The sequence below is a fragment of the Phycodurus eques genome, chromosome 8 (genome assembly GCF_024500275.1).
Source record: "Phycodurus eques isolate BA_2022a chromosome 8, UOR_Pequ_1.1, whole genome shotgun sequence".
NCBI classification, from domain to species: domain Eukaryota; kingdom Metazoa; phylum Chordata; class Actinopteri; order Syngnathiformes; family Syngnathidae; genus Phycodurus; species Phycodurus eques.
Window position 1 is genome coordinate 11828886 of NC_084532.1, and position 15757 is coordinate 11844642.

At 37.7% G+C, this 15757-nt stretch overlaps 1 protein-coding gene across 1 annotated transcript in view; it reads left to right on the top strand.

Moving 5' to 3' along the window:
• Window positions 1-15757, top strand: part of negr1 (neuronal growth regulator 1) — a 215817-nt gene that overhangs the window by 43392 nt on the left and 156668 nt on the right. Inside the window, exon 3 of the mRNA XM_061684176.1 lies at window positions 13982-14220. Coding sequence (XP_061540160.1) covers window positions 13982-14220 — 239 coding nt within the window. The remainder of the gene's footprint in view (window positions 1-13981; window positions 14221-15757) is intronic.

The window sequence follows — 15757 nt, forward strand, 5'->3', positions numbered from 1 at the left end:
GTGGCAGTGGCATATTGTAATGAACGTGTACAGCTTTTTCATAACCTCTGGATGGCGGCATACATTTATAGAATGTGAATTTCTTTTCCATATCCCCCTATACCTATGTATAATGTGCACTATTGACTTTTGACAATTGTTTGTGGAAAAATAATGCACATTATACATGAGAAATTACGGTACTTTCTCAAGTCACTGTTATGAATCAGAGACCCTGTCCATTGGACCAACTCTAAACTGAACATAATCCCTGCCAAATGGACTGGCAATTAGCGCAACTCGAGAGTTTTTCCTGCCAGTGCATTTTAGGCAGAGAAGCATAAACTGAATGTCTGTGTTCATCCAACCTTCTATCACTTCCTGTCATAAAAGCATGCGCACATCATCACACCAAGAATATTGCAAACGCATCCAAATACTGATAGCACCCAGCAAGAGTAGCATATAAAACAGCTTTTATAAATTTTTGGGATGCGGCCTAAACTCCCTCATCATAATTGTTTTGCGGAGTCAGGGTCTCAAACATCTGCATTAATTTCTGTTACACTGGTCAACAATATATTTTTTTTGTTGAGGATTTTTAAAAAAATCTTATTTAGGACTATGCCTGTCATGATAATTACTATGTTGACTTATCGTTCGATAAAAAAAATGTACACGATAGTTTTCACAGACTTGATAAACTCATTGTTGTGGTGAGCCAGCGCGCGGATCACACAGTGATCCGACAGAGTTTGACAAGCCATTAGCCGCTCATGGAACACTCTTGCTGGTGTTGGCTCCGTACAATACTCCACAGCCTTGCTCCATGTGCAGCGCATACATGTAAAGGTATTTTTGCTTTAGAGGTTCAAATAAATGGAGGTTCATGCCCTGAATTCTGAACAATGATGTAACATTCAGTTTACCGGTACTTACTTTTAAAAATGTCTCCTGTTCAATTTACAGGAACAAAAGGTTGTAAAATTTGATTAATAAATTGTTAAAAATGTGGCTTAATAACCTTACCTGAACAAGAGAAACAGATGTAATTTTTTGGATTCCGTGATGCAAAATTGTCCTAAGTCAGTTGAAAAAACAGTGGTGTTTTTTCAACTGATTACAAAACAAAATTTCTAATCAGATTTTTTTTTCCATTTAATCCAGACTCAAACTGTCCTCACTGGGTTGAGATGAGTTGATGTCTGCCCTTATTTTGTGTCATAACTAAAACACACAAAGAATAAAACACACTTATGGGTTTATTGATTTAGATGCTTAAGTTAAGTTATTTTGATTTCACTCCACTTTGGGGCACTCGACTTTGGAGGTTTCGTGGTGGTTTTGTAATGGCTTGTTGTCTGTAAACTCTATTTTTTTCACTCACTCTTCATAGTGATAGAGGGAACTGCACTGAGAGAATGAGAAAACAGGAGCGTCCCTCAAGGAAACACATTAGCACAAAGAGGCCATGTAAAATGCTCCTTTGGGTGGCGTCACCCACCCAAAGGAGCATCTTGGGTCTCTGCGCAAAGGATTTATTCCAATATTTGTAGATGAGCAAAGGTAGTTAACTTCTGTGGCAATTGTTTATTTCCTTGGTCAGGATGATGAATGTGGCCATACCTATCGGACTGTGCTGGGGTTACAATGTTCTTTGACAATGAAGGATTGTCCATTTGTGCCATAAAGAGAGCACATCAACTGGGTGGATAAGCTCCACAGGAAAGCAATAACAAACACCCTCTTTGTTAATGGCACTTTTTAAAAATCATTGCATGAAGACCAGTGGCACACAACCTTTCATTTCACCAGATAGCAGTACACAAACAGTATATCGCAATAGGTTATGTATTACAATAGGTGCTCTTTTTTAAGCTTTAAACTACTGTCATGGCCTCAAAGCCTAACGACTCTGACACAGTTTTGTATAATCTTAATAGTCCTGTGTTAGCATTATACAAATATGTTTTCCCCTTCAGACTGAAACTCTTATGAAGCAGAACAAACTAATCTGTAAGTGCTTAGCGCTCTTGGCAAGCAGGCAGTGAGTGTCCCTACCCACCACCCAGCCTTGACCCTCACTTCAGTTCCCTCGCACCCCTTGGTCCACTGCCAAGGCTGACCTGTCATTTGGCTGCTGGATGGCAGGGCTAAACTCTGCTGCAGCAGAATATCCAACAAGGCTCTTATAAAACTGTCATCCTTCAACCAATGACAACCATGTACACATTCTGTATTCTTTTTTTAAATCACAGTGGAACCTCAAAGATCCACTTTTTTGCCTTTTAAACAGAACCAGCAAATGTGGGATATTGTCCAGGTTGTACACTTTTACACAGCAACACTGCATCCCACAATCATTATTAAATGCAAGGCAATGTTAGTACCAGTGTCTGGTGTGGTGTATAAAATAATTTCCAGACAGCGACATTGTTTTCCATCAAACAGGGCTGGAGAAGTGACTGTCCAGGCATTCATTTTAACAAAGGGGTTAACCTGTCTCAGTTACAGCTTTGATACTACCTCAGAAGGCGGATTATTGGTTTCCATCTATAAATGAAGTCATCATGAAGTTTAGGTTAATGTTATCTCACACTCAGTGTATCAGGTGTGCACTTTGTGATAATACCTTCACCTGATTGAACTACTGAATGTGCAAACACACGCATCAGAAAGGAAAGACTGAGAAAGAAAAGTGAGAACCTGTGCACAGATGGCGGCGGGAAGCATATGTACCAGTTAAGCTGTTCATAGTGGTTTCTGCCAGATCTGAAAGTGACAGAAGTATGCAGAGCAAAAAGGCTACCCCAGAATGGGTGGCAAGATTTGGGCAAGCAGATGCTAAAACACATGTTCAGAAATGTCACTGGGAATATTGCAAAAGATGAAAACCACACCTCCCCTTCACGTGCATTTGGAATACCACCAAAATGTGAAAATGGCTTGCTCACTTTGACAATGCAATGTTATTGGTTCAACAAAAGTGGCTTTTTTTTTTTTTGGTCTCCTGAAAAGTGATGGTTTTGAAGATGCAAGGATACTATCCGACGCCAGCGATTTGTCCATCCATCCATTTTCAGTACCGCTTATCCTCACAAGGGTCATGGGCGTGCTGGAGCCTATCCCAGCTATTTTTGGGCGAGACACGGGGTACACCCTGAACTGGTTGGCAGCCAATCGCAGGGCACATATAAACCAGCAACCATGCGCACTCACATTCACAACTACGGGCAATTTGGAGTCTTTAATCAACCTGCCATGCATGTTTTTGGGGTGCGGGAGCAACCCGGAGTACCCGGAGAAAACCCACACAGGCAAGGCTGGGATTTGAACCCCGGTCCTCAGAACTGTGAGGCAGATGTGCTAACCATTCGTTCACCGTGCCGCCCCAGTAATTTGTTTAAAAAAAATAAATACAAAAAAAAAAAAAAAAAATATGTATGTAATGCAATTGCATTGAGTTGCCTAAAATGTTTTATTTTTTAAAAAATGTTTTCCCTTTTTTTTAAAAAAAAAATAAAAATAAATAAATAAATAAAAATATGTATGTAATGCAATTGCATTGAGTTGCCTAAAATGTTTTATTTTTTAAAAAATGTTTTCCCTTTTTTTTTTTTTTTTTACCACTAGAGTAGTAATAGAGGTGGGGTGGGGCTAATGGGTAAGGGAATGCCATGAAGGATGGGCAGTGAGAAGTGTTGACACTCACTTCTCCTGCCCTGTTGCATTGAAAACAATTTCACTGTCCAATAAGTATTTAATACTGGACATCAAACCAATCCTCGGCCTTATTCAGTAAATACTATCTGCCGAAGTTAGTCATTTTTTCCAACTTACTTCATTCGGTCCCACACTTCCTTTTCCATACACTGCAGGGGTGGATTTGCACAGACATGTATTCATGGTAAATGTCAAAAAGCCACTCAGTCATTACGAACTCACAATTGCTCCATTGACAAAACAATTTAAGCCCTGGCAACTCTGAAAACCTCTTTGTTTGGAGTTTTTAGGATAAGTCAAATTTTCCTCAGTCAGAGAGTCAACAATTGTCAGGGTCATACACAGATATGGTGTCATCAGTTTGCAAAAACACAATAATTATAATTTGGAGCTGTATTGTTGGTGGCAACTAAAGAGACAAAACTGCATACTGTTGGGGTTGTAGCTGCCACCTGTTGATTTGGCATGCACTTAAGAATCTACAGATGTGCTTTGGGTGGATAGATCTATTTTTTGGGTGGATAGATCTATTTTTAAAAAAACACTTGAGATTTGGACAAAAGAGAACTTGGGCTATATTTTATTTTAATAAATGATTAATTGGTCAAGTATTTTTTTCGATGAATCAGATAAAAAGTTGCTGTACACACACAATACACTACAAAGACAAGATATTTAATGTTCAAACTGATGAACTTTATTGTTTGTAGCAAATAATCATTAACTTCGAATTTTATGGCAGCAACATGTTCCAAAAAAGAACGACACACACAAACACACACACACACACACACACACACACGCTATCTTGCCAAAAGTCCAAAATTTGTTGGTATGCTGAAGCTTTCAGAGAGTTCACTGTGCTAGAGTTCAGGTGCTAGAATTTTGGACATTGCCAACTTTGTGGGAACAATTTGGAGATGGCCCATTTCTGTTCCAACATGACTGTATCAATGCACAAGTCAAGGTTCATAAATACATGGATGTGAGAGAGTTTGATGTAGATGAACTTGACTGGCCTGGCCTGCACAATCCTGACCTCAACCCTATCGAACATTTTTGGTTAAATTAGAGCGGAGACTGAGAGCCAAGCCTTCTCATTCAACATCAGTATGTAACCACACAAATGCGCTTCTGGGAAAATGGTCATAAATCCCCATAAACACACTGCTCAACTTTGTGGAAAACCTTCTCAGAAGAATTTAAACTGTTGTAATTGGAGAGGGTAGACCAATGTCATATTAAACCCTATGGATTAAGAATGGGATGTCACTTACATTAATATCTGTGTCAAGGGTAAAATAGGGTAAATGCAATAAAATATGACAGTACATAATTGGCCATAACAAAACATGGGGGCGGTCCATAGTGGGATGCGGAATGTATGTTACCGGCATATCACGGTCCTGTCAAGTTTTGTCACATTCTGCTGCGTTTGGTGAGAGTTTTTTCCCATTTCTCCATGTTTTGTTACAGTTCTCATGGCAAGCTAAAGTGTGTAATAGCCATTTTGTCGCGCTTAATCAACGCAATCTCTCGCATTGTTACAGCAGGCTCTCCTCACTCTTGTTTATTTTTTAGATGAGCAAAAACAACAGCTTTCATATATTGCAGTATTTGTCTGGCACTGTCTGCCCAAACGTGGATATAACTTTAGAAAACACTGTGTACATTGCAGATGTGTTGTTGAGGTTTTGACTGTGCATACACACACACACGCGCACGCCTACAATTATTTAATTAGTTTACGGATGTTAATGTTAAATGTATTAAGCGACGGAGCGATGTTGGAGATTATGTCAACACAGAATGAACTAACTTCAAATTATGAAATTGCCAATAAAAACAGAAAAATACTGTACTTAATATTTTCCTGGTGGATGTATTTGGGAATAGTGTTTGAAGTTGGTAATAGTGAAAAATGAAGTGAAACAGACAATGATTTTAGTCAATTCTTTTCAAGAATGAGAGTGCTTAAAGAAGAGGATGCTATTCATGTGGCACAGCTTGAAGCAGGCATCAGGTCCAGGTGGAGATGGGCCTGGCTCAAATTGGAGGCCAGAACAAAAAAAGCAAAGAAATAGGCAAATTTAATTTTAATCTTAAATTTGTACATCGACATGTACTTGAGCGGTGTAAATAAGTTTTTCTGCTTGAAGAATTTTTCTTTTGCCTTATTGTACTCTTCAGACTCCCCCCCCCCCCCCTAAATGCTTTTTTTTTTTTTTTGGTCACCTTTTTCATGCCTTTGGTGTTTGCATGTCTGCATTAATCTGTACCCAAGAAGTAGCTCTCAGTTTGAAAATGGTGGAATCACTTCTCTTGTGATTCATCTTAATTGTTGTTTATTTAGTTTGTTTCATCATTAAAAAGTACCAAATAAACAAAAATAATCTTTTAATGAACAGTCATAAAAAATAATTTACAATAAACTTTAATGCATAATAATTTGTTTTCAGATTATTTGATTAATCAATGGAATAATTGATAGAATAATCTATTCCAAAGAAATTTGATAGTGGCAGGCTGACAGCATTTATGTAAAGTTTCATGTTTGTGTGGTGTGTAAAAAAGGTGACGGGCAGAAAACCAAGTGCTCATGAGTGTTGGGATTCCACGAAAATGCTTGTCGTTTATTCAAGCTGCAATTTACTAAGACTGGTTGTACACCACCTATTTGTTTTTATACAAACCCACCAAAAAATTAGACCACATGTTACCTAGCATTACAGGGTGATTTGACTGACAAAGGAAAACGGAGCTATAGCAAATGTGTCTATCTATTAGCAGGCATGCTCATCATGTCCCACATGTCCCGCTTCCCGATTGCTTCTCGGCGACACACAGTAAGACACACTACATTACCCAAATGACTTACAACGTGTGTCTTCATTGTTTGAAGCAGTCGAGTTTTATTTTGACAATGTTACGCTGTGTGAAGTTGATTTATTGACCATTTAAGAAATAAATATTTTTTATTTTTTTTACTGCACTAAGAATTACTGATATTTTGTTTCCTAAATTAGTTTAAGATGGGATATTTAATTGTAATTTGTTCTTTTATATGCAACAACAATATTTAATTTGTTTAATGTACCTGGTTTGTACCAAAGCTTTTTCAGATTCCATAGCCATGTACAAAGGTATCATGTTGTGATACCTTTATTCGAATAAGAAAAATTAAGACAGTTGAGACAATTTGGATGCACTCCTTTTTTCTTCTAAATGCATTGGGGTATCTGATTGGGATTTCGTATTGGCAGATATTCAAAATCAAGTGACTCAGACTCGGGTGCAAAAAAATGTAAATCGGGATAGCCCTGGTTTAAACAGTTTGGTACAGCTGGTTGTAATAAACTGCCAGTGTCCTCATATGCCGGACTGTCTCGACTGGGTTCATACTGATACTGTATGTTCAGATTTCTTAACAAAATACAGAAAGGCATAACTACTTTATTTTGTTGTTTGGGGCGTAAGTGTTTAATGGGAAGAGGTAATGTGTCTCTATCTGCAGTCTGTTGTTTTCTCCCCTTTTGTCACACAGTATATAATTTGTCAAAACTAGGGATGATCATACTATTTCATTAATTGATGATGAAGAATTATGTATATTGCGTGGAACTGATTAGTGATCGTGTCTTGAAGCACAAAATGGTGTGTTTTCCTTAGCTTCTGCTACTTGGCTGCAATCAATATATATGCTGTTGATTTATGAAACAATGTCACAACAAATTTGTGACAAAAACAGCATTGAATCAGCTATTGTCTTGCAGACTTCTGCAGATGTTTCTTGAAGTGAATAGATGTTCGTTAGTCCCTCATCTAAAATTAATATAGAAATCATATTTTACGACAAAAACTGTTGCTAGTTCATTTTGCCCTTAATCCATCAAAGAAATTGACTCAAATGGCCACACCGAGTAAAAATATTTCTTGTAACAAATACTATCCTTGTATTAAGTTGTATTTTCTGCCATCTGAAAATGTTATCAAAAATAATATTAAGCACGTCTGGTGTGCCGAAAGAACTAAATACCAATAATTTGTCATAAATTCTCAAGTCAAGTCAGTATAGTAAAATACCCATCTTATCTCCTATTTCTATGACACTGCACTTTAGAGGCGGGTTTCCATTGATTTGGAGATCATCCCGTTGTGCCCTCTATCTGTAACACAACGTTGGTTTCAACTTTGGCTGTGTATAATCATTATATGATCCAAAATGACTAATTATATCCTACTATGATAAATAAAGGTCTCATCACTTTGTGTTTACAGCAAAATAAGGTCAAATACCTGACAGACACATCATGGAGAGGGATCAGAGCTACAGTATATCACCTGGTGGTATTTTATAGGTATAGATGGAATTAATTTGTACAGCGTGTGTTTGTTGGAAGACAGCAGAAGGACATATCTTGAGCTTTGTGTTGTTTTTTGTTGGTATGTACTGTTTACGTAATTATATGCTCAACATGGCTTCAGCTGTTCTAAAATAAAATTTTGCATGTGATTTATATTCAACTAATTGTATTGATATTATACAGAGTAGCCAGTTTCCTATGCAGCAATTTGTTACATTTGTGGTCCTGTGGATATAATTAAACTTTTCTTCTTTGACATTATTCCAGTTTTGTGGTTTCACAAAAAACAAGAAAAAAACAAAAACAAAAAAACACCACAAAAACATAAAGCCACTATTAAAAACGTTTAAGACAGTAACCCTTTTGAAGTTCACTGAGGTTACGTCTCATGAGTACTGCTGACTTTACACAGGACTTTTTGAGGTATATTTTTCCAGAAAATGTAGGTTAAACTCCAAATTGTACCACTTTTTGAGTGTTCAGTTTGGGAGGTTTCGTTGAATTCATACTAATTTTAGGTTAACAAGTTTGCAAAAAGCTTGGTGGCAGCTTCATTAATTACAAACAGGCAACTGGCTCAATTACAACCACTAATCTGAAAAATTGACAAGGTTCAAGCGTACATTAAAGATCGAAATTGCAGTGGTTACAGTAAACTATACCTGGAACATGGGTTTCAGTCCTTGCCTTTTTTGACATGCATTTGTCAGGAGGTATATAAATACAAGCATCAGTATGACACTTTGGTAAGGGATTACAAAGGCGGAGATAACAGTAATCATTTTTTGAGGGATAGTGCAAAGACGCTTAATACTGATAAGCAGACGGTGAATGAACATCAAGGACAAGTCAATCAAGATGCAGAAAAATGTGAAGTAGAGATTCTGTTTGGGTGAAATGTGCTCCAGCCATACTTGTAAATCCATGCTTTTGTCATGATAATTTATGTAAAATATATACTTGAAAGATGGTTTGCATCACAATTGTCTTTAACTAACCTGGAAGGAATAAAGATTCAGATTTCACATGGGAATCAGAAGTGGCACTTGCACCTGGTGTCTTTACTTACAGTGTGTTCATATAAAGACTAGCAAACACTGTTAAAATTGTTACATTCTCTGTGATTCCTAGTTTATTTCTACTGGATGATTTTTAAGTAAAGCTGAGTTTACTCTTCTGTATTTTGCCACGGCAGACCTGTTTCAGCACACCATGGACAAAACAAAATGGTAGTGACACAATGCAAGGGGACAGGATGGGCAAATCGGACAGACCGTGCCTGGTGAGATCTTTGAATTGCCAAAACATCTGCCGCGGCAGTTATGGTGCTGATGAGAAACCCAGTTGGCCCTAATAAAATGGGGTGAATGCAACAATACCTGACAGTATGTAATGGGGCGTAACACAACTTGGAGAAGGACCGTAGTGGGATAAGAAGCATATTTATTCCTGGCATCTTACACTCACACTACACTACAACTATTCTATGTCATTCTTGTGTGTAATTTGCCTGCAATGGCCACCTTGGCATACTTGTTTTATGAAGCTTAATGTTGAATGTGAGAGAGAGGGAGAGAGAAAAGGACGCTGTCCCCGGTAGTGTAGTGCGAGCGCACTGTGCAGTGTGAATGTGAATAATAGTCTTTTTGCATGTTTTGGTACAAGAGAGGGATTAGTGAATTAGTTGTTGGCAGGAAACTAATAATATTATGTAGCCTAGGAAACTAATATTATAGACTTTACACTAATATTTATAGACTTTACACCGATTTTATCGACCTGATCGGTATCGGCTGGTAATTAGCATTTTATCCTGATCGGCTTTAATGTTATAATTCGCCGATTCGATCAATGACGTCATTGATCGGCTCCGCAAAAGACATTGGCTCCGCGTCGCCATTGTGCACAGTATATTTGAATCCAAAAGCTAGTCTATTTTTAGCCTTGTCTTTTGACATAGTACTGTCAATATCTGATGGCCAATAAAGTTATTAAAAAAAACAAAAACACGTTGGCAGTGTAGGACAGACAACACGTCTGAGACAGACAACACGTAATGCCCGGATCAGACTACAAAACAAATTTGCTCTTTCACGATTGCACTATGTCAGACAACTGCAAGAAAATCTTGTATACCACCACATCCCATTTTTTACGATCATTGGGGTTAATTTAACTAACTAAAATGCGACCAGATACACTCGTTACCGTGGCGACGACAACAAGAGTGGATCGTGCCGACTGTATTATAAGGACAAAATGGGGGAAAATGCGTGTTGGTAGTCACCGGTACTCAGGACAGGAGAGGACGTTTGTTTAAGGCTTGCTTGAGGTATGTTCATGTACTCTTAATACGATATGGCTTGCAAGCAGGCAACAAATCGTTATGTAGCCTAGCAAGCTGCTGGTAGCACTAACTGTTGTACGTAAACATGCCGCCGTTCTTGCGAATCATGCTCCAAGGTTTTGGTGTGGGTGAAATAATTTAATTGTAATAAAGTAATTTAATTACAGTAAGTTAGCACCCTTTATTTCTGTCATGCTTTAATGTTGGTTTGACCTGAATGATTAGTATACACGATCTGACTAGAGCAGTGATTTCCAACCTTTATGGAGCCAAGGAACATATTTTACAATTGAAAAGTCTCACTGCACACCAACAAACAAAAAGTGGATACATTAATTACCCTATGTACTTCCTGCCATCTAATAGAAGACCATTCATTTGTTCTGTCTGTCACTATGCCTCACTGGCATAAATAGATGAACAAAGATACATTATTTATTGTAAATATAATTTTTTTGAGCAATTAAGTACACAAGTATATACAGTACATGAACAGGTCATTGCTCCATCTTGTGATCGGATCGGTGATCGGCGACAAAAATCCTGATCGTGTAAAGCCTATTTATTTATATAGTGCATTTCATACACAAGGTAACTCAATGTGCTTTGCATGATCAAAAGCATTTAAAAACAAAGAAAAAACAGCTTATAAACATTTGAAACAAATAAAATACAATTAAAACAGCGTATAGTGCAAGACATATCATTTAAAAGTGGAAATGCTCTAAAAAGCATCGTAAAAAAGAAGAGCTTTTAACCTCGACTTAAAAACATGCACACTTGGGGCTGACGTCACTTCTGTTGGCAACTTATTCCATTTGTGTCCAGCATAATAGCGAAATGGTGCTTCTCCATGTTTGCTATGGACTCTGTGCTCCACTATTTGACCTGAGTCTGTCGATCACAGAGCCCTACTGGGTTTATATACCATTAGCATTTCATTCATGTATTCAGGACCTAAACTGTTTAGTGATTTATAGAACAATAGCAGAACTTTAAAATCTATTCTAAAGCTGACTGGAAGCCAATGTAAAGACTTTAGAATTGGAGTAATATGCTCTGACTTCTTTGTTCTGGTCAGAACCCGAGCTGCAGCATTCTGAATGACCTGCAGCTGTTTAATGCTCTTTTTAGGGAGTCCAGTCAGAAGACCATTACAATAGTCTACTTGAGATAAAAGCATGGATGAGCTTCTCCTGGTCTGCTTGACACATGCAAGCCTTCACTCTGGATATGTTTTTCAGATGGTAAAAGGCAGTTTTAGTAATTGATTTGATATGACTGTTGAAAGTCTATCAGAACACCAAGGTTTCGGACTTGCTCTTTGGTTTTTAAAGAGAGTGACTCCAGGTATTTACTAACAGCAATTCTCTTTTCTTTATTGCCAAAAACAATTATCTCAGTTTTGTTGTGGTATAATTGAAGAAATGTTTGTCTCATCCAGATATTTATGTTTTAGACAGTGACACAACACCTCAATTGAACTGTAGTCATCTGGAGACACTGCTAGATATAACTGTGTCATCTGTATAGCTATGATAGTCAAAATTAAAGTTCTGAAGAATTTGACCCAAGGGTAGCATATACAGGCTGAACAGGAGGGGTCCGAGAACTGACCCTTGAGGGACCCCATAGGCCATTGCCATTCGATGAGATTGAACACTTCCAATGGTTACAAAATAACTAATTTCCTCCAGGTATGACCTGAACCATTAAGGACTGTTCCATTTAGTACTTCCCACATTTCCAACCTGTTCAGCAGTATATTATGATCTACTGTGTCAAAAGCCGCACTGAGGTCCAACAAGACCAGAATTGACACCTTTCCTGAGTCAGTATTCAATCTTATAGCATTTAGCACTTTGATAAGAGCAGATTCTGTACTGTGATGAGTTCGGAACCCTGATTGAAATTTGTCAAAATGTCCATTTAAGTTCAAGAAATTGCTGAGTTGATAAAAAATAACTTTTTCAACAATCTTGGCTATGAAAGGGAGACTTGAGATGGGTCTATTGCTTGCTAACATGGAAGCGTCCAGCGTTCTGGACGCTTCCACGACAAAGAGCACTGTACGTACTATAAAGCATGGAGGAGGATGCTATGTTGCATCTAGTATCCAGGGCAGTGTGTTTTGAATCTGTTGTGAGTACAGTACAAGGAAATCTCAAGACTATGGAGGAATTCTGGTGAGAAATGTGCTGCACAGTGTCAGAATGCTTGGGCCCATTCACAGGTCATGGGTCTTCCAACAGAACAATGACCCAAAACACACAGCTCTCCAAATGACACTGAAGTGGCCTTCTATGGGCCCTGATTTAAATCATGTTGAACATCTATGGAAGGAACTGAAACATACAGTCTAGGGAAGGCACACTTCAAACATTAGACATTTGTAGCGGTTTGCTCAATAGGAGTAAGCCAAAACAATTGTTGAGAGCTACAGAAATTGTTTGATTGTGTCCAAAGATTGTGCAACAGAATATTAAGTGAGGGGTACGATCATTTAGTATTACGTTTATGATTATCAACACACTTCATCACTTTGCCATCAATAGTATCCTTCTGTGATGGCAACACAATTAAAGCCTTTGAAAAATGGAAAACATACCTGTGGAGTTAAACCTTTAGATCAGTGGTTCTCAAACGTTTAACTCCAAGTACCAAAATGAATGGTTTAATTTTTCGCTGTTACGTATTTGTTTTTATGAATTGCCGAATTATTTAAGCATATTGTAACATCATTCTTTAGTGGTGCACTAGTGTTGATCTCAAATCGAAAGTCGTGGGTGAAAGAAAATCACACGGAGAGAGAATAACGATTCTGACTCCACGTTAAAACATATCCCTCCCCCAATCCATGCCATGAGTCCCAAAAATTAAATAATAAAATAGGTCCACTACTTACAAATACAGATATCAATGCAAAAATAAACCATATGACATACATAAGTTTATTCAAATGAAATGTCCTGTAGCCTATATTGGTTTGGATAAAAACGTAATTAATTTAGGAGAAAAGAATAAGTCGGAAGCAACGCAGGTTTAGCGTGATTTTAAGTTTAAACGTTAAAATAAAATTATTGTATCTCGTAAAGGGGCACCACATCGCTTCTTAGATGTGTAGAGGTTTTCTCACAGAGGAATATATTTTTTTCTTTTTAAATCTTATATGAAAGAAAAAAAAATGAGCACAAAAAAATGGAAAAAAGTCAGAAAATAGATTAATTCGTGGGTGCTGGACTGCGAGTATGCGGGCCTCCACTGTACCACACTTTGAGAATCACTGTTTTTGATGGTCGTTGAGTCTAATGAGATTTGCTGATGTCTCATGTTGTGCAAAGCGTAATGGCTATTAAACCATTCAACTTTTCATTTGACTTTTGTTGGATGTTTTCTGAAAAATATTGGTTGCCTCAACGTGATTTCCCACCCTTTTCTTATATGATAAAAATCTACATTTCTCAGACATGGGCTAAACATACATACATACATGACATGGGTTTATATTTTTAAACTCTTGTATGCAGCATGTCCACCAATCTTACCAAACTGTCCTTTGTTCCTCCAGGTGCTACCTGTTAGATGGAATCTCAAAAGGAGCCTGGCTGAACCGCTCAAGCATAATTTTTGCAGGGAATGACCAGTGGTCTGCCGACCCACGCGTATCCATTGTGTCCAGCGTTGGAGACAAGCATGAGTACAGCCTTCAGATACAGAAGGTGGATGTAACGGACGATGGTCAGTACACATGTTCAATTCAAAGTGAGCGCAACCCACGGCCTAAACTGCTCAACCTCATTGTAAAAGGTATGTAGACATTATCTTTACTGTTTGTCAGTTTTTTCCTGTGAAGGTAATTTTCTTTGAGCATAGCTCTCTAAATTGCATGGTTTAAAACATATAAGCCAGTAGCCATACATCATAAAAAAACAGTATGTATACAGTATTCACATTTTCAACCCCTGCTCATCTGAACCAGTGGCAAAGACCACAAGTAATGTCAATCATGCTTAAACAGCATTAAATGACATATATACTGTATGTTTGCAGTGCTTGTTGTATAAAACAACTGTTTTATACAACAGCTTTCAGTCATTTTTAAGACTGGGTAATTTATCTCCATTGGGATATCAGACAGATATACAGACTTTTGAAGTGTTCAAATTGAGGTCACTCATAGTTAACATACTCACAATGTCTGTGTATCTGCCACCATATGTGTTGCTTTCTTCCCATTTATTCTTAGTTGAAGAACAAGTGCTTTGAGTTTGATCATTTATACTACATAATGAGAGAAAATCTTCCACAGACTTTCATTTGGAGGGTGTGAACCAACACTGTGTGGTATATTTTTTTCTGCTGAAGCCTGTGCAGAAAAAAATAAAGGCTTGGAAGTTTTAATTTAGTCTCCTTGGTTTAGTCATAGCAGGCATACAATATGTGATTCTTTTGAGACTGTGATGAATAGCGTAGTAGGATTCTGTATGTGATATTGAGTTGAAGAGCAGCAGGTCTTCAAATATATAGCCATAGCTATTAACATCATAAACATGCAGCACAGATCCTTTGAGGGCAAAATTGAATCTTATCTTGTGCATCTCTCTGTAACATTGGCAACAATTGTATTGAAAGATTAGATTATTCATTGCAGTCTTGGCTGAGTTTGTATGTTGTATCATCAAACTGTTGCTTGTCAGCTTTCTCTGAAATCTATATTCCCAATGCCACCCGTTTGTTGTAACTGGACCTGTCTTTCCGCCGAGTATGGCGTCACGTTGCGGGACCCAAGAGACAGAGGTGATGTTAACTTGGCGCAAATCAATGAGCTTAACGTTAATCTACTTTACTAACATAACTTTAGCGTTGCGGCGTGTCTCTTTTAATTGAATACAGTCGAATGTGTGGCTTTTTTCCGTTAGCTGCAGCTCAATGTTCAACTCCCCTATTATATTTATTTATATATTTATTGTTTCATAAAAGCCTTGCTTTGGGTCCCTGTGCAATTAAGCAGCTCAATTTCAAAGTTGCTCCTCAAAAAGAAATTATTAGAAAAATGCTCCTCAAAGAAGAAAAACATTTTGAGCCTTGTGTGCGTGTGTGTGTATGTGTGTGTTGCTGAAGTGCTTCAGCGAATCATTATCCACTAAAAGTACAGTCCTGTCTTGGTGCTAGCCAATCAGAAGAAGAGTAGAGCGGATTATCGTTTCAGAAATACAATGGACATGAGACTTTTTCCGGACTTGATAAATTTTCATTGTTGTGGTAACATCCGACGCACCACTCCATAGATGCAAACAACTGGAATATTTTAGGGAAAGTTAACTATTTATTATGTTGGCTAGCC